Source organism: Oncorhynchus mykiss, chromosome 18, assembly GCF_013265735.2.
Source record: "Oncorhynchus mykiss isolate Arlee chromosome 18, USDA_OmykA_1.1, whole genome shotgun sequence".
NCBI classification, from domain to species: Eukaryota; Metazoa; Chordata; class Actinopteri; order Salmoniformes; family Salmonidae; genus Oncorhynchus; species Oncorhynchus mykiss.
In genome coordinates, this window is record NC_048582.1 from 54,482,174 (window position 1) to 54,502,476 (window position 20,303).

Sequence of the window (20,303 nt, forward strand, 5' to 3'; positions counted from 1 at the left end):
GCCAGCCTCTGTGTGGAATGGTCAGAGCTGCCTCAAACTTCTCCCAGGCTGACCGTCAGTAACCCTCCGGCTCGTGAGACCCCGTACTCAGTGTGTGTGTGAAGCTGAGCACCTGTGTGCTGCCTGTGCAGAGAGCAGCCCACGCAGTCGACCAACGCCGCTCCATGCACACAGCCACACTGCACGCCTAGGAGCCTCTCAGACCTGCCTGCAGAGACAGGGAGTGGGGTTGGAGAGAGGAGGACCAAGAACAAAGACCAGGCTTGTGTTCAGTCAATGCTCCTCCACATGTCAACAGAGAGCTGAGATAGAGGCAGTGATTGGCTGCTTGGCTGGGGAGGGGAGGCCTGGTTGGCTGCTTGGCTGGGGAGTCCCGGTTGGCGGGGGAGAGGAGGCCCGGTTGACTGTAATATAAGTTGGAAGGTAATGAGTGCATTAATCTTTCCTTACCCGGCCCTGACAGAGGTGGGATAGGCTATCCCAGCACTCTAAGTGTTCTGTAATGGCCTGTGGGTATCTCAGCACACACGCACAGCTCTCGCCCCCTAGTAAAACAGTCATTTGTGCGTTTGCACAGAGGGGAAACCGAATTTCCAATCTCTTGGTCTCTTCTCCCGGAGAAGGAAATACACTGACGATAATGTGTTCATAACCATTTCATGAATCATTTCAGCCTGCAATCATTTCATAGAGAACTATGAAAGGCAAAGACAAACATTAGGTACATGTAAAGAAACTCAACTATGTGTGTTTCGGTTTTTACTGGTAGGGTACTGCCTCTAAATACTCCCCTCCCCCAATTGGAGTAAGATAATAAACAATAACACTTAGGCCTATACCTTTAGTTTATACATACTCTAGACATTTTACAGACACAATCTATTTTACAATAGTTATATTTTTTGTTTTTAGTCCTGGCCTTCCTCTATTTCTGATGTCCATCCAGTTTGATTTCTATTTGTAACTGTGCTATTTCACAACATTTCTGAACCTATATACATTTGACAGACCCCGTGTGTTTTACATTTGTTATTTTGTTGTTATTAGTCCCACCCTTCAGCTCCATTCATCCCCTCCCATCCATCTCTTAACACCATCCATTTTCAATTTGACATATATTTTTCGACTGTGCTGTAATGCTTCACAAAAGTTCTGAACCGTTCTATTCTCATAATTTCTACAGATTGTAAATGAAATAAAAAAAATTTGCTAAAATAATAATTATATTATTGATCGATTGACTATGACTTTTCAAATCACCCAGTATTGCTATCTTACTTTCCCTTACTTTTTCCCCCTTCCACTTGTCTCTTCCATTTTATGGTAATGCTGCAATTAGTTGGTTGTAATTTTGGGTAGAGCACACATTTCCATATATCTGTGTTAGCTGCATGTGTGACAACCCCACCAGTCCTATTTATGATATCATTTACAAAGATTATACCTTTTTCTAAACAATTTATCGAAAAATACGTTTTTAATTTTTTTTATCAATTAGTATATTTGAGTTTAACCATAATATTTGTTGTATTATTTGTTCTGTCTTTTCAGGTGGATTAAACTAAACAAAAACTTTCTAGGGCTTTTAAAAAAACACTATTTTGGAGATTATTTCGTTCAAATAACCCGAAAGTGAGGGGTTGTAATCTGAATAAAGGGAAAGAGGCCATTCTTGAACATGGGGGGGGCAGGCATTCTTACTAATTTACTAGAGAACCATTTCGGATTTAAGTATAACTTTTTATGTCTGATGCCTTTGGTGGGAGATCTAATGCTTTAATATTTAATCATTTCTGCCCTCCGAATTCATATTCATTATATAAATAGGCCCTTTTAATTTTGACTGGCTTACATATCAAATTGAATATTTTTTGCTCATATAATTTAAAAAGCAGGTCACTAGGTGTAGGCAAAACCATAAGCAAATAGGTAAACTGTGATGTGACTAAAGATTTAGTCAGGGTGATTTTTCCACAAATAGACAGGTATTTTCCTTTTCATGGTAGCAAGAGCTTATCTATTTTTGCTAACTTTCTATAAAAATGTATTGGAGTGAGATCATTCATTTTTGGGGGGATTTGTATACCGAGTATGTCCACATCCCCGTCAGACCATTTTATTGGTAAACTACACAGCAATGTAAAAGTTGCATTTTTTTTTTTTGTGATCTAATACACTTGGTTTTTCAGAGAGGTTAGAAAAAAAAAGTATCTAGATCCTCTGAGGATGTGGCGGGATTATAATTGTGGTTGTAAAATAAACCATTAATCATCAGTCTACAATGTCACATTTGTTTTTAATCCATGAATTTCTAATCCCTTAATATTATTTTTGGATCTAATTTTAACAGCTAACATTTCGATGGTAATAATAAATAGATATGCTGATAGTGGACAACCTTGTTTTACTCCTCTTGACAGTTTAAAACTTTACGAGATGTACCCATTACTTACTATTTGACACCTAGGGTTACTATACATAACTTTAACCCATTTTATAAGAGATTCACCGAAATTGAAATATTCCAGGCAGGTATATATAAACTCCAGTCGTACTTTATCAAAAGCCTTTTAAAAGTCAGCTACGAAAACCAGGCCTGGTGTCTCCGATATTTCATAGTATTCTATTGTTTCCAGTACTTGTCTTATATCATCTCCAATGTATCGTCCATGTAAAAAAAACTTTCTGATTAGGATGAATGATATCTGACAAAACCTTTTTAATTCAATGCGCCAAGCATTTAGCCAGAATTTTTGCATCACAACACTGAAGTGTAAGAGGCCTACATTTTTTTTTATGGACTGAATCTTTATATATACCGCTTGGATCTTGTTTCAGTAATAATGAAATCAGACCTTCTTGTTGCGTGTCCGGTTATCTACTGTTTATATAGGAGTGGTTAAAAAAAAGCTAGTAATGGTCCTCTGAGTATATCAACAAACAGTTTGGTATACCTCAACTGGTATGCCATCCAGCCCTGGAGTTTTCCCAGACTTAAATTATTTAATTGCACTAGGAAGTTCCTCCTCTGTAATTTGGCCTTCACATGAATCTTTCTGTAAATATGTTAATTTAACATTATTAATAGGGAAAAAATGCATACAATTAGCTTCGGTTAGTGAAGATGGAAGAGACTGAAATGAAAACATATATTCTTAAAGTACTTTACTTCCTCTTTCAAAATATTGTTTGGTGAATCATGAGTGACTCCATCATTTGTAACAAGTTTCAGTAAATTATTTTTTTGTAGCATTTCTATGTTGAAGATTGAAAAATAATTTGGTGCATTTCTTTCCCCATATTCCATCCAGTTCATTTTATTTTTATCATGTATTACACTGGATATTTCTTGAATAAGTTCCTGTTTCTTTTTGTGTTTCCTCTAACTTACTCTGTGCCTCTATGGTACAGTTTTTATTGCTATCTATCTGTTCTGTTAGTCCTTCAATTTCCTTTGTTAATATGGTCTCATTTGACCTAAATTGCTTTTGTTTTAGAGATGAGTACTGAATTGCGTGACGTCTAAAGATATAACAAACTGACCCTAGCCCCCCGACACATAAACTACTGCAGCATAAATACAGGTGGCTGAGACAGGAGGGGTCAGGAGACACTGTGGCCCCATCCAATGATACCCCCGGACAGGGCCAAACAGGAAGGATATAATCCCACCCACTTTGCCAAAGCACAGCCCCCACACCACTAGAGGGATATCTTCAACCACCAACTTACCATCCTGAGAAAAGGCTGAGTATAGCCCACAAAGATCTCCGCCACGGCACAACCCAAGGGGGAGCGCCAACCCAGACAGGAAGATCACGTCAGTGACTCAACCCACTCAAGTGACGCACCCATCCTAGGGACGGCATGAAAGAGCACCAGTAAGCCAGTGACTCAGCCCCTGTAATAGGGTTAGAGGCAGAGAATCCCAGTGGAGAGAGGGGAACTGGCCAGGCAAAGACAGCAAGGGCGGTTCGTTGCTCCAGAGCCTTTCCGTTCACCTTCACACTCCTGGGCCAGACTACACTCAATCATATGACCCACTGAAGAGATGAGTCTTCAGTAAAGACTTAAAGGTTGAGACCGAGTCTGCGTCTCTCACATGGGTAGGCAGACCATTCCATAACAATGGAGCTCTATAGGAGAAAGCCCTGCCTCCAGCTGTTTGCTTAGAAATTATAGGGACAATTAGGAGGCCTGTGTCTTGTGACCGTAGCGTACGTGTAGGTATGTACGGCAGAACCAAATCGGAAAGATAGGTAGGCGCAAGCCCATGTAATGCTTTGTAGGTTAGCAGTAAAACCTTGAAATCAGCCCTTGCCTTAACAGGAAGCCAGTGTAGAGAGGCTAGCACTGGAGTAATATGATCAAATGTTTTGGTTCTAGTCAGGATTCTAAGCAGCTGTGTTTAGCACTGACTGAAGTTTATTTAGTGCTTTATCTGCGTAGCCGGAAAGTAGAGCATTGCAGTAGTCTAATCTAAGAAGTAACAAAAGCTTGGATTAATTTTTCTGCATCAGTTTTGGACAGAACGTTTCTGATTTATGCAATGTTTTGTAGATGGAAGAAAGCTGTCCTTGAAACAGTCTTGATATGTTCGTCAAAAGAGAGATCAGGGTCCAGAGTAACGCTGAGGTTCTTCACAGTTTTATTTGAGACGACTGTACAACCATCAAGATTAATTGTCAGATTCAACAGAAGATCTCTTTTTTTCTTGGGAGCTAGAACAAGCATCTCTGTTTTGTCCGAGTTTAAAAGTAAAAGTTTGCAGCCATCTACTTCCTTATGTCTGAAACACAGGCTTCTAGCGTGGGCAATTTTGGTGCTTTACAATGTTTCATTGAAATGTACAGCTGTGTGTCAGCCGCATAGCAGTGAAAGTGAACATTGTTTTCGAATGACATCCCAAAGAGGTTAAATATATAGTGAAAACAATAGTGGTACTAAAACGGAACCTTGAGGAACATCGACATTTACAGTTGATTTGTCAGAGGACAAACCATCTACAGAGACAAACTGATATCTTTCCGACAGATAAGCTCTAAACCAGGCCAGATCTTGTCCGTGTAGACCAATTTGGGTTTCCAATCTCTCCAAAAGAATGTGGTGATCGATGGTATCAAAAGCAGCACTAAGGTCTAGGAGCACGAGGAGAGATGCAGAGCCTCAGTCTGACGCCATTAAAAGGTAATTTACCACCTTCACAAGTGCAGTCTCAGTGCTATGATGGGGTCTAAAACCAGACTGAAGCATTTCGTATACATTGTTTGTCTTCAGGAAGGCAGTGAGTTGCTGCGCAACAGCTTTTCCTAAAAGTTTTGAGAGGAATGGAAGATTCGATATAGGCCGATTTAGTTTTTTATATTTTCTGGGTCAAGGTTTGGCTTTTTCAGGAGAGGCTTTATTACAGCCACCTTTAGTGAGTTTGGAACACATCCGGTGGATAGAGAGACATTTATTATGTTCAACATAGTAGGGCCAAGCACAGGAAGCAGCTCTTTCAGTAGTTTAGTTGGAATAGGGTCCAGTATGCAGCTTGAAGTTTGAGGCCATGATTATTTCCATCATTGTGTCAAGAGATATAGTACTAAAACACTTGAGTGTCTCTCTTGATCCTAGGTCCTGGCAGTGTTGTGCAGACTCAGGACAACTGAGCTTTGGAGGAATAGGCAGATCTAAAGAGGAGCCCGTAATTTGCTTTCTAATGATCATGATCTTTTTCTCAAAGAAGTTCATGAATTTATTACTGCTGAAGTGAAAGCCGTTCTCTCTTGGGGAATGCTGCTTTTTTAGTTAGCTTTGCGACAGTATCAAAAATAAATTTCGGATTGTTCTGATTTTCCTCAATTAAGTTGGAAAAATAGAATGATCGAGCAGCAGTGAGGGCTCTTCGATACTGCACGGTTCTGTCTTTCTAAGCTAGTCGGAAGACTTCCAGTTTGGTGTGGCGCCATTTCCGTTCCAATTTTCTGGAAGCTTGCTTCAGAGCTCGGGTATTTTCTGTATTCCAGGGAGCTAGTTTCTTATGAGAAATGTTTTTAGGTGTGCAACTGCGCAAGGTTAAATTGAGTTCCTCAGTTAGGTGGTTAACTGATTTTTGTCCTCTGACGTCCTTGGATAGGCAGAGGGAGTCTGGAAGGGCATCAAGGAATCTTTTTTGTGCTTGAGAATTTATTGCACAACTTTTGATGCTCCTTGGTTGGGGTCTGAGGAGATTATTTTTTGCTATTGCAAACATAATAAAATGGTGGTCCGATAGTCCAGGATTATGAGGAAAAACATTAAGATCCACACCATTTATTCCATGGGACAAAACTAGGTCCAGAGTACGACTGTGACAGTGAGTAGGTCCAGAGACATGTTGGACAAAACCCACTGAGTCGATGATGGCTCCGAAAGCCTTTTGGAGTGGGTCTGTGGACTTTTCCATGTGAATATTAAAGTCACCAAAAATTAGAATATTATCTGCTATGACTACAATGTCCTATAGGAATTCAGGGAACTCAGTGAGGAACGCTGTATATGGCCCAGGAGGCCTGTAAACAGTAGCTAAAAAAGTGATTGAGTAGCTTGCATAGATTTCATGACTAGAAGCTCAAAAGACGAAAACGTCATTTTTTTTTCTGTAAATTTAAATTTGCTATCGTAAATATTAGCAACTCCTCCATCTTTGCGGGATGCATGGGATGCTCCTCCTTTACGGTCCATAGATGTATTTAAAACCGTTTTAAAATCTCCCACCATAATAATATAGTCTAGTGTTGCTTGTAGAGTTGATAAATTCTTATATATATTTTCAAAGAAGTTTGGATCATCATAATTTGGTATTTGAGTATTTTGATACTTTGTGCAAGGCAATTGATAAGCATTAAAAACTGGATGGAGCCGCCTGAGTGGTGCAGCAGTCTAAGACACTGCATCGCAGTACAAACTGTGTTGCTACAGATTCTAGTTTGATACCCATGCCAGCGGGTCAGACGCATGCACACCGACACAGTCACCAGGTGTACGCTGTTTCCTCCGTCGTACATTTTTTTGGGGTGGATGGGTATAATTTGTATGCATTAAATGTATAATAGTAATATTTAAAATGATTAAATTGGGTAATTTTGTATACATTTATTTAAATTTGCATCGGGCCACTTCTCGGCCGATTCCTTAATGCTAGCTGGGGAACCAGTCTAATATGAATGAATGGCAGAGTCATAATCCTTTTTACTGATGCAGGAAAAAGTAAGACGTGATGTATCAGACATTGTGCAATGGAATTATTGTCAACCTAAAATATTGTTATATAATCCTAAATACAGTTTATACAGGTTTTATACCAATTCTCTGTATAAATGGCATGTAAAATACAGTATATGTAAACAGACCAGTCTCCATTTTTGTTTTCTCAGAAAGCTGTGAGTGTTATTATGTGATACAAAAAAAAATCCCAAGATGACATAGCAGTCTTGTGTGTGCTTGTCTTTGTCTTATCCCGTGTAAATAGACTTTATATTTTTTATTGACTATACGTTTGTTTATCCCATGTGTAACTCTGTGTTGTTTGTGTCGTACTGCTTTGCTTTATCTTGGTCAGGTCGCAGTTGTAAATGAGAACTTGTTCTCAACTGGCCTACCTGGTTAAATAAAGGTGAAATAATTTCAATTAAATACCATATCAGTACTTGTTGCATTTGCAACTTGTCTCAGTCCCATCATCAACTGTTTTCAGCCAGTGTGTGTGGCTGTGGATTGACTGTGTTGTTTGAATGGAATGTTGACATATTGGCAGTTAATTTGAAACATTTATGGACTCATTCCTCTAAAACTATCTGGCTAGCTAACAAACATACTTGGCTGACCCCATTTAGTCGACTGGTCGATTGTATGGTCGATATGCTATTGGTCGACCAATAGTTTATTTAGTCAAGCAGTCATAAATGTACAGTGCATTCGGCATGTATTCAGACTTTTTCCACATTTTGTTAAGCTACAGCCTTATTCTAAAATGGATCAAATAATTCCCCCCCTAATCAATCTACACACAATACCCCATAATGACAAAGCAAAAAAAAGTGTTTTTGTTGTATGTATTAAAACTGAAATTACGTTTACATAAGTATTCAGACCCTTTACTCTGTACTTTGTTGAAGCACCTTTGGCAGCGATTACAGCCTCAAGTCTTCTTGGGTATGAAGCTACAAGCTTAGCACACTTGTATTTGGGGAGTTTCTCCAATTCTTCTCTGCAGATCCTCTCAAGTTCTGTCAGGTTGGATTGGGAGCGTTGCTGCACAGCTATTTTCAGGTCTCTCTAGAGATGTTCGGGTTCAAGTCCTGGCTCTGGCTGAGCCACTCAAGTACATTCAGAGATTGTCCCAGAGCCACTCTTGCGTTGTCTTGGCTGTGTGCTTAGGGTCGTTGTCCTGTTGGAAGGTGAACCTTTGTCCCAGTCTGAGGTCCTGGGCATTCTGCAGCTCCCAGTCTCTCTGCTGCTGAAAAACATTCTCCCAGCATGATACTATCATCAGAATCTTGTTTCTCATGGTCTGAGAGTCCTTTAGGTGCCTTTTGGCAAACTCCAAGCGGGCTGTTATGTGCCTTTTCACTGAAGAGTGGCCTTCGTCTGGCCACTCTACCATAAATTTAGGGCCCTATGAAATCCATTTTATTTTTTTTCAAATTCAGTTGTATTTTTTCCTCATTCAGTTTTTTTTTCTTAATTCTGAATTCAAATTTCATCATCAGAAAGCGTGTCTAATAATGTGAATGAATAAAACGTCAACAATTTAATAAGATAAGAGTATACAAGGAGAGTACATTTGTAATAATGCAACACAATATTGCACTATTTTTTATCAAGGCAAGTGCTTCAATACGGAGTTCTACTAAGTGTTTCATTATTAAAAAGTAATGCAAGAATAAAGGGAACAATGCAACAAGCAATAGGCAACCTAGAGTTATACTTATGTAAAAAAAAAAAAAAAAAACTAAATGTTGCATTCAACGTTTTTTGTAAAATAAAGTGCTTCACATAAGTGTTTCATTATAAATGGAGAAAAAAAGATTAATGCAAGAATCTAGGCAGCAATAGGCAAAACTTATGGAACTACCTTATGAGCTCCTATGTTTGTCCATTGTAAGTTTCTCTATTGAAGTACATGATTGTCAGCCTCTTTGTGTTGAACTCGGTGAGTGTCTCTCGCTTGTCTGTGAACAGAGTCTTATTTTTGCTGAAACTCCTCTCACAGTCGACTGAGCTGACTGGGAAGTAGATGTAGGGCACTGCCACTTCTGCAACTCTTGGGAATCTCACACTCAGGCCCCTCCAGTAATCAGCAAGCTCCAAAGCAGGTGAGGGCTCCCTGGACACACAGTGCTGATAGACAATCCATTCTTCACTCAGCTCTGTTGATGGGCTTGCCATGGGTTTCAGTTGTGTGTATGCTTCAATCTGCTTTCCCATGCTGGAGTCTGCCTCGGATCGAACTCCCTAGCCAGCCTGTAGATCTCTCTGGCTGGATGTGTGTCCCAGTGCTTTGAGAACTTTGTGAAGGCCAAGTGAAATGCATCATGAAGATGGTCAAGCACCTCCCTCCTCTCTCCAATCCCCATCCTTCTCAATAGCTCATCTGTATTGGCACCATGCCCGCATGTTTTTGCCATTCCATTCACTAGGTAAGAGCCCAGATCCTACATGACATTGACAGAGCTGTCATCCATTTGGAGCAGCCCTCTGAGATGAAGGTCATCTTAACAGTGAGGGCCTGCACCTTCTCCTCTGTTTCCAGCTGGATGAGGAGGTATGTGACTGCCTGGGATAATTACTTTTCTGCCAACAAAAACTCTCTGTACAGATGAACATACTCTGCATGGCACTGCCTCAAACCAGCTATTCCATCTGGAGCTCACTGCTTCAGGAGGAGCCTTGTCCTGCACAAACTCCTTCACAATGAGGAAGCTCACCCATCTTCTCTTTCTGGCAGGCTTCTTGAAGAAGACAGATCTCATCCATGTCACAAGTGATGCAACTTCAGAGAAGTATTTGTAGTGCTGTCAGGTCTCACACACCAGATTGACATGGCAGAGACCGATTACATGGACACTGTTGGGCATCACTCCTTTCAGAACCTCCTTGTATGCCTTCAGGCAGTAGGAGGCATTGTCTGTGACCACTGCCCAGGCATCGTTCAGGTTCAGATCGTTGCTGTGGAGGGAGGCTAGTATAGCTTGGGAAAACGTTGAGGAGTTGCATTTGTCCATGAAAATGACATCCACCAGGAAGTACTGGTTTTCAACACCTGCAATGAAAGATAAGGACAAACTTTTAATTATGTTTTAACCAAAATAAGTGTTATTTAAATTTCAAGTGTAAACACAATATAGATACAGCGATAGTTACCTAATTGGAGAGGCAGACAGCTGCTAACATTATGCATCGCTATATTTCACCACGATAGCTCGTCGTTTGGAATATCACAATTTGCATGCGGACAATTCAACTTGCAGAATGTGTTAATAGGCTGTTAACTCACCAATGACCATGTTTAGAACGCTGAAATCCCTTGCATCTGTTGTCTTGTCAACAACCACCGCAAACTTCTTCCCACGGATCTTCTGTAGAAGGGCAGTCATATGTTGGTCAAACACACGGGGCAGGTGAGTTTGACGGAGACTGCTCTCATTTTCGGGCAACGCTCCTCCCTGTTTGCAATGCTTCACTAGAAACGGCCTTGGCTTTCTTAGCTTTTCAAAGGGGATATCAGACTCGGCATACACAGCCACAAAATCCTGAATAAATTCTCGTCTTGAATCTGCTGATGCACTTGCACTAGTAATGGTCGTTTGAAGAGGTATGCTCTGGCTAACACGGTGCTTTTCCTTGTTCTTCACATGCGCTTTAGACTTTAAGTGGTCATCACACACTTATTTTTACGGGTCCAATCAATAGTATGTTGACATAACTTTCAAAACAGCTTATCGCCTGAATTGATGGTTCGTTGGGTATTGCTCTGCTCTGAATTTAGGGGTTAGGGTCAACTTTTTTAGTTTTTTTGACGACTTGGGCGTCTCAGACGGCCTCTTCGACGACTTGGCCGGAGCAGACGGCCTCTTCGAATGTGATTCTCAAAGTGACAGCCAAGTTGTGAGGTGACGTAAGAGTCCCACGCACGACTGACCCCCCGGAAAATTGAATTAATTCTCTAACAATTGGGTTCTTGGTCATCTCCCTGACCAAGGCCCTTCTCCCCCAATTGCTCAGTTTGGCGACCAGCTCTAGGAAGAGTCTTGGTGGTTCCAAACTTCTTCTATTTAAGAATGATGGAGGCCAGTGTGTTCTTGGACATTTTTTGGTACCTTTCCCCAAATCTGTGCTTCAACACAATCCTTTCTCTGAGCTCTATGTACAATTCCTTCGACGTCATTGCTTGGTTTTTGCTCTGACATACACTGGCAACTGTGGGACCTTTTATATAGACAGGTGTGTGCCTTTCCAAATCATGTCTAATCAATTGAATTTACCACAGGTGGACTCAAATCAATTTGTAGGAACATCTCAAGGATGATCAATGGAAACAGGATGCACCTGAGCTGAATTTCCAGTCTCATAGCAAAGGGTCTGAATACTGTAAATAAGGTATTTCTGTTTTATTACATTTGCAAACATTTCTAAAAACCTGTTTTCGCCTTGTCGTAATGGGGTATTGTGTGCAGATTGAGATTTTTTATTTTATTTTAAAATACATTTTAGATAAGGCTGTAACAGTGCCCTTAAAGCATCAGACTATAAGCACACAGACCCATGCACAAGCACGCATGTACACACGCACACTCAGACAGTGACACGCAAAAACACACCTGCTAAACACACTAACTCAAATGAAAGGAGGAAAGATCTGCTGTGGAAGTCACACAGAAAATGTAATGAAAAAACAATGCTCTCGCTCTTATTATCCACAACCCCTGTGAGATGAAGGCATGGCCTTTGTCTGGAATGCATCTCTTCCGTGTGTGGTGGGAGGTTAGTCTTAATGTCCTTCATGTCCTTGCCCCATGTCATTCATAGATCTGTGTCTGTATGTGTGCGTGTGTGGACAGACGATAGAAGTATCATCCGAGTAGATAAGAGGGGGAGAGAGATTGGAAGGTGTTTAGCTTTTCGCAGGAGGTGTCTGATTTATGGTCAATTATTCAAGAGGAAATGAGCGTCATAGGCCAGCGACTGTAATTAAAGATGAGCTGCCCCGCTCTACGCCCACATCAAAGAGACTGGGGAGCCCCCTCTAACCCTCCGCTGGAGCCCCAAATACCCCTCCTCTGGGGCCCCTTGCTCTCCTCTCCCTGTTTTACACCCAGCTCAAAACAGAGTTGAGTGGTAGGAGAGAGAGCAAAACAGAGTTCATTCTCAGAGGTGAGGGGGAGGTTGTGTGTAGCAATAGGAAGGAGGGCTCTCACTAGGCAGAGTTTGGGGGGAATTCCCGGCAGATAGTTAAATTGGCGTCATTATTTTTGAGTAATGGTTTTCGATGACACGGAGAATAAAGTTTCCAGATATGAATGACTGTGTGTGTGTGTGTGTGTGTGTGTGTGACACATTATACCTGGAATGTCTGTACTTATGTTCCATGTCAAACTCCCCACGTCACGTCTTATCTAAAGAGAGAAACGGCAGTTTGTTCTGGATCAAAACCTCTCGTTTAATTGTCATTGGTTAGTTAAGTTAGCTGAACTACAACAACAGTAAGTGGTCTGTGTTTAGAAGATAACTTGTCATTAGTTATACAAGCAAATGTTCATGAGTTCACAGAACTATTAGAGTACGCGTCGGGATTCAACGCTCAAATGGTCTTAGCCGAACTCATTTTAGACATGCAGGAAGAGACTCGTGTTAATGTAAGACATGTTGTTTTCGGTACATCTGAGGAGATGGCTAGTGTGTCCACTGTACAGTACGGAGCTGGTTATGTCCCATCAAACCTCGTCTTTTATTTCTGTCTGTTCCTGTGGTTCTCGAAAGTCTTTTATCACCTGCTAATAACGTGTTGCTATAGAATGAAAGAGCCTGAAACAATTGAATTAAACAGGACAATCGCCAAGGAAACATGTTGCGCTAAATCGTCTGTAACACAATGGATTATTATTCTTACACCCAAAGTGAAACACATGGTGGTGTTCCAGAAACACCTGGTGGTGTTCCAGAAACACCTGGTGGTGTTATAGAAACACCTGGTGGTGTTATAGAAACACCTGGTGGTGTTCCAGAAACACCTGGTGGTGTTCCAGAAACACCTGGTGGTGTTCCAGAAACACCTGGTGGTGTTATAGAAACACCTGGTGGTGTTCCAGAAACACCTGGTGGTGTTCCAGAAACACCTGGTGGTGTTCCAGAAACACCTGGTGGTGTTCCAGAAACACCTGGTGGTGTTATAGAAACACCTGGTGGTGTTCCAAAAACACCTCGTGGTGTTCCAGAAACACCTGGTGGTGTTATAGAAACACCTGGTGGTGTTATAGAAACACCTGGTGGTGTTCCAGAAACACCTGGTGGTGTTCCAGAAACACCTGGTGGTGTTCCAGAAACACCTGGTGGTGTTCCAGAAACACCTGGTGGTGTTCCAGAAACACCTGGTGGTGTTCCAGAAACACCTGGTGGTGTTCCAGAAACACCTGGTGGTGTTCCAGAAACACCTGGTGGTGTTCCAGAAACACCTGGTGGTGTTATAGAAACACCTGGTGGTGTTCCAGAAACACATGGTGGTGTTCCAGAAACACCTGGTGGTGTTATAGAAACACCTGGTGGTGTTCCAGAAACACCTGGTGGTGTTATAGAAACACCTGGTGGTGTTATAGAAACACCTGGTGGTGTTATAGAAACACCTGGTGGTGTTCCAGAAACACCTGGTGGTGTTCCAGAAACACCTGGGGGTGTTCCAGAAACACCTGGGGGTGTTCCAGAAACACCTGGGGGTGTTCCAGAAACACCTGGTGGTGTTCCAGAAACACCTGGTGGTGTTCCAGAAACTCGAAACATCCCGGGCTGGGACAGGGAACAGGGCAAGGAGGGTGCTGGCTGTCGATTGGTTCCTCAATGGAACCATTAAAGACAAAGGCACAGATGTCTGGTGAGTGGGAAGGAGGGTAGGTATTGGTTTCTCTCTCTCTCTCCTTTTCACTCAGATTGCCTTTCTCCCACCACCCCGCCAACCCTACTAAGCCATTTGTCTTCTAGAGTTTGGACAGTCAGTCAACCACAAGAAAGTTGTTAGCGCATCTGTCTGTCTGGTGGAACAGTGTAAGTTCAACAGATGTCATCAGACTGTAGACAGACTGCCTCTCTCTGGCTGATGGCCATCTCTCCCATTTGCCCCCTGCCCCCCAACCAAACCCCAATGAGGGGGGTAGACCTAACCCTGTCTCTGCTAATGAGGGGCAGTGGGCTGGAGTACAGGCTGTTATAAACCCTGTGATACCCCCCCCCGCCAGTTTAGCAGGGCAGGCAGACTGCTTGGTTCACAGCTCTACTCTGATTTTAAAGGGATACTGTGAGTTTCTGGCAATTAAGATGTTTTTCTACTTACCCAGAGTCAAATGAGAATGCTTACTACTTTTCTACTTGCTACAGGTACCTGTAGACTTCTGCTTTGCGCTAACACTAGTTAGCATTGGCTCGCAAAAATACCTCTAACTTAGGTAAATACAAAAATGACTTGATTGCCAGAATCTTACAGTATCCCTTTAAAGGAACTTGGTTAGGTACAAATAAGAGAGAGGAAGTTCTAGTGTTCTTCAGTGTAAAAAGTACCCAATAGTCATACTTGAGTAAAAGTCTAAAAGTATTTGGTTTTAAATATCCTTAAGTATTAAAAGCAAATGTCATTGCTAAAATATACTTAAGTTTCGAAAGTAAAAGTATAAATAATTTCAAATTCCTTCTATTAAAGCAGACGGCACCATTTTCTTGTTTTTAAAATTGACGGATAGCCAGGGGCACACGACAACACTCAGGCATCAGTTAGAAAATATGCATTTGTGTTTAGAGAGTCTGACCATAGGCAGTAGGGATGACCGCGTGTTTTCTTAATAAGTGCGTGAATTTCACAATTTTCACAATCCTGTCATCTCCCCATCGCTTGTAATTATCTCCCCATATCATAACCACTAGACTGCTCTGTGTGTGTGTGTGCACATACATTACATATTTACTATATTCAGATTTCACCAACATATTTACTGTGTTGGTGAAATCTACAATATTTCATCCATTTAAAGATATGAGGGGCTGCAATCATGAGCTGTCCAAAGGGACGGTCTGGTGGCATTATCTACGTACACACACACACACACACACACACACACACACACACACACACACACACACACACACACACACCAAGGTGACCAGAAACTGGGGGGGGGGGGGGGGGGGGGTTCTGGGTAAAGTTAATCAGTGATTTATATGTAATCCATGAAAGACATCATATTAATTTCATCAGAACAATGATTTAGGTAATTCTTCTCTATCAACCTCCCGGCTCTCTATAATAGTAATTTGTGTGTGTGCGTGCGTGCGTGTGTGTTGGGAGTACAGCGGGGTGGATTAAGAGATGAATACATTGCGTTGGTGAATTCACGCCAATTAAGAGACGCATGGCGATGTTTACATTCAGCATGTCTGTTATTTGTCAGAGACACGGCGCCGGTCACATCAACGTAGAACAAAGAGGCTGCCGGATCGTATTAATGAGCTAACCAATATATCACGGTCTCACAGGGGGAGTTGACAAATGGTTTTGAGGCATGCCCATTGAATCTGAAATTGCACTATATTGCTGTGCCATATTACCAATGTAGGCTTCATGCTTTGGGTCAGAGCTGTATATGATGTCATTTTGGATACATCCACATTATCTGTTTGTTATCGTTGTTGTTGTGTTTTCATGCACAGTAATATTCTCTGTTTGTTGTTGTTTTAACAGGAAGTCAGAGGAGGAAGTGGACATGGACAAGGTGACAGCAGCCATGGTTCTGACCAGCCTGTCCAGCAGTCCACTGGTCAGGAGCCCCCCAGTCAAAGTCAGCGGTGAGTCGACCAAACCTGGTTTTATATCATTTATTATTGTATCCTCTTTTTATACTGGTGATCCCATTAAGGCGGCAGGTAGCCTAGTGGTTTGAGCGTTGGGCCAGTAACCGAAAGGTTGCTAGATCGAATCCCCGAGCTGACAAGGTAAAAATCGGTCGTTCTGCCCGTGAACAAGGCAGTTAACCCACTGTTCCTAGGCCGTCATTGTAAATAAGAATTTGCTCTTAACTGACTTGCCTAGTTTAAATCAAGGTACAATAAATTAAGATTTTCTTTAACCACTGAGTTTTGTCCCAAGACGGCAACAATCAAACATTTGATCAATCAAACATTTGCGTAGGTGATCATGATAGCTAGCGTCTGTACGTGTCGTTTTGCGTGCTCTGAACGAACTGACAAAGGAAGTTGTTTTTGGGTGAACCATTTACTGTTTCATATACATATCCCCTTGCTGAGGTCACGTCATGATGAGGACATGGTGAGACTAGTGCAGCTGTAGAGATGCATACTGTATGTATAGTGCAGCTCTCCCACCAGGTAAAGATGAATGCTGTCTTTGATCTCTCTGCTCCGTCTCCACCTTCAGATTGAATTAGAAGTGCTGAGTGGTTTGTCACGGTGATATCTCTCTTCATCTGCTGTAATGTATATTATATCAATCGCAAGACTTCTCAACTAAGTCCCTGGAGTGAAGCAACTTTAAATGAGGTCTTGTTTGTTGTGCCACTCAAAATTGCACTCTTTCGACGCTGGCCTCCACACAATCCATCCCACCAGCTTCTGCTCCATGGGAGACGGGGCTTTTAGCAACTCTGGAACTCCCTCCCTCTCCATGTCAGAACCTCACAATCCATACACACTTCCAATAACACATTCACACCGGATGATCTGTTGTCTTAGCTTTCACCCCCCGTCGAGTTCACCTCCCTAATAAGTCTGTTATCATGTTTAGTGTGTACTCTGGTTAGCCTTCCATAATGTTTAGTGGAATTTTAGTCTTGTTTGTTTTAAAGTATGACTTGAAACGTGCTTAAAATAAAGTATTATTTAAACTACTGCATACGTTGAAAGTCGATGCAGCTGGAAATCACCGTTAGATGCATGTGTTTCTGAATCATATGATGTCATCTCAGTGACAAATGTTGCTTAGAGGACTCCTAAATAGTTGAGTACTAAGTTTGAGTACTTTTCTGACTCTCTCTCTCTCTCTCTCTCTCTCTCTCTCTATCCCCCCCCCCCCCCCAGAGGGTCTGAATGGCTCGTGGAAGGAGAGTGGTGGGGGCTTCACACCCTCCAGTTACAGCAGTAGTGGCTATTGGAGCTGGAGTGGCCCTAGTGACCAGTCCAACCCGTCCACCCCCTCCCCACCGCTATCTGCAGACAGCTTCAAGCCATTCCGCATGTCCAGCGTCAACGGCCCGCCCCCCGACGACGCCATCGACGAACAGGATGGCAGCAGCCTGCTCTTCGACGAGCCAATCCCACGGAAGCGCAAGGTGGATAGACCGATTTCATTTCACCATCTAAAAATACAATTCTAGCCACACAAGTGGATACACTCGATACCCCTTAGGATAACCCATAGGACAACCCATAGGATAACCCATAGGATAACCCATAGGATAACCCGAAAACAGTTAACATAATGCTATTTTGGTCCTCTGAGGACCACACAGAACCAACACTTGAATAGATCAATGTTTCAAACACTTCTGACTGTTGTACATTTTGAATTGGTAGTAGGTTGATTTAAGAAGGGGTTGTACTGCAGTATCAGTGATCTTGACAAGACAGAGGATGTTCCAAAAGACGGGAGTTCCTGCTAGCTACTGTAATACTTCCTTCTTGAACTCTGTGACATTGGGAGATGACAAGCTGACTGAGGTAGAATTTGGGACACGGGGTAAAAGTGACAGACTGATCCTTAGACACGTGGTGACGCCTGATGACGTCTCTGAGCCACCACATAGCACAAACACCACTAGAGGAGACCATGAACACTAATTGGGCGGACCCAGCAGCATGTTATGGCCACTTGGAGTAGCCGTTGATGGCCACCATTTTGTCACTCTCCTCATTTACATGAATTAATGACTGAATATTCCCTCCTTTATTTCTCTCCCTCTTTCTTTGTCTCTCGTTCTTATCAGGGGAGCAGAATTATTGGATGCTGAAGCTCTGTTGTCTAGCTGTCCATTCCCAGACTATACTGACGCACACACACACACACACACACACACACACACACACACACACACACACACACACACACACACACACACACCTCCCGCCCTGCGACTCCAGGCATTTATCCTGCTTAATTACTTTACAGCCACACATGGGCCCATCTAACATTGAAATTAATGATTTTAATATCTTCACTGGCAAACATGAAGATTGTCCCTCCTTCTTTAGAATCAGTATCCAATTAAGAGATGAGCGGTGCCGTGCGTCTCATCAGATCAATAGGATAGCTCTGGTGAGAGACGCACAGCACCCCTCATCTCTTAATTGGATACTGATTCTAAAGAATGAGAGGATGGAGAGGGAGAGAGAGATGGGGGGGTTGGTGGAAAGAAAGTTAGAGGGGGTGTGCTGAGAGATGGAGACAGACACAAAGAGAATGAGAAAGGGGTAGATGGAGACAGGAGGAGTCTAAATCAGAGTATAGTTTGATTTGAGGACAGCCATGCAACAGTGCAATAAAATATATTCAGATTTGATTTTAAAGGAGTATTCTGTAAAAGAGTCCGCTGATATCTTTTAATTTAAGACTAGTCTATTCTATTACATTATTGGCTATATGTTGTCATTAACAATGAACTGTTCTCAGATTGAAGAAAACCATCCACCACAGGAACTCTCCCTCTCCTGGAGGGGCATAGGACCTCTCCTGGAGAGGCACAGGACCTCTCCTGGAGGGGCACAGGACATGTCTGTCTGGTGTCTCCCTGTGTTATGTTCCTCTTTCAACTTCTGACTCCAGTTCTCCATATTGGCTTCAGACACAAGTCTAGTTTTCATTGTTCCCCATATTTTCAGAAAACTTCCCCCAGGTTACATGTGAAATAATCACCCATGACAACTGGAGCCAAGTGTTGCTCTTCTTGTCCTCCTCTGAGTCAAACACAATGCTGCTCGTTCACCAGCTCTCTTTTAATTAACTGTGTGCTGCTGGAATGTGGAACTGCACAGGGGTTTTGTTACTGAAGGACCAACACACACACACACACACACACACACAAGCAGGAGATGATGACGAGTGTATTATTTGGCATCAGGAAGAAAAAAATGTAAAACATCTTCTGTTGTAAATTAAATGAATGTCCTGAACAATGGCCAAATAGACGGCCACCTGACACCCATCATAAAGATCTATGACGAGGGATCAGAGCATTAAGACACATCTATCCTCATCAGGCGCAACGGCTTTCAACTGGAGGCATACACCCGCGTGCACACACACGCAGACCTCCTCCTTCGCTCTCCTCTCACCACCCCGCAAGTTACACCAGCCTCCTCAGACTGAATGGGTGGGTTGGTGGGAGTCCCTGGCCACATGTTAGTTTGACTAATGGAGGATGGGATGAATGGCAGAGCTCTTACCTCTCTGTACCTCTTACAGAGAGGTAAGAGCTTTGCCATTCTGCGCGCGGGTGTATGCCTCCTCCACAAAACCCACACACATACAGCGACAACACAAACACAACATGCTCGCACACACTTTTAAATCATTTGCTGCTGCTACTCTGTTCTTTATTTGACTTGTATTATCTATCCTGAAGCCTAGTCACTTTACCCTGCCTTCATGTACATATCTATCTCAAATACCTTATTATCTATCCTGATGCCTAGTCACTTTACCCTGCCTTCATGTACATATCTATCTGAAATACCTCGCATCCCTGCAAGTATTTAGTCAGCCACCAATTGTGCAAGGTCTCCCACTTAAAAAGATGAGAGGCCTGTAATTTTCATCATAGGTACACTTCAACTATGACAGACAAAATGAGGAAAAAAATCCATAAAATCACATTGTAGGATTTTTAATTAATTTATTTGCAAATGATGGTGGAAAATAAGTATTTGGTCAATAACAAAAGTTTATCTCAATAATTTGTTATATACCCTTTGTTGGCAATGACAGAGGTCAAACGTTTTCTGTAAGTCTTCACAAGGTTTTCACACACTGTTGCTGGTATTTTGGCCCATTCCTCCATGCAGATCTCCTC

The 20,303-nt window shown here is 42.2% G+C and overlaps 1 protein-coding gene across 1 annotated transcript in view; it reads left to right on the forward strand.

Annotated features, from left to right (window-relative positions):
• LOC110496545 (zinc finger protein 704) overlaps positions 1 to 20,303 on the forward strand; it is a 98,154-nt gene that overhangs the window by 69,404 nt on the left and 8,447 nt on the right. Inside the window, exons 3-4 of the mRNA XM_036953282.1 lie at positions 15,965 to 16,068; positions 17,317 to 17,567. Of these exons, the coding sequence (XP_036809177.1) occupies positions 15,965 to 16,068; positions 17,317 to 17,567 (355 nt within the window). The remainder of the gene's footprint in view (positions 1 to 15,964; positions 16,069 to 17,316; positions 17,568 to 20,303) is intronic.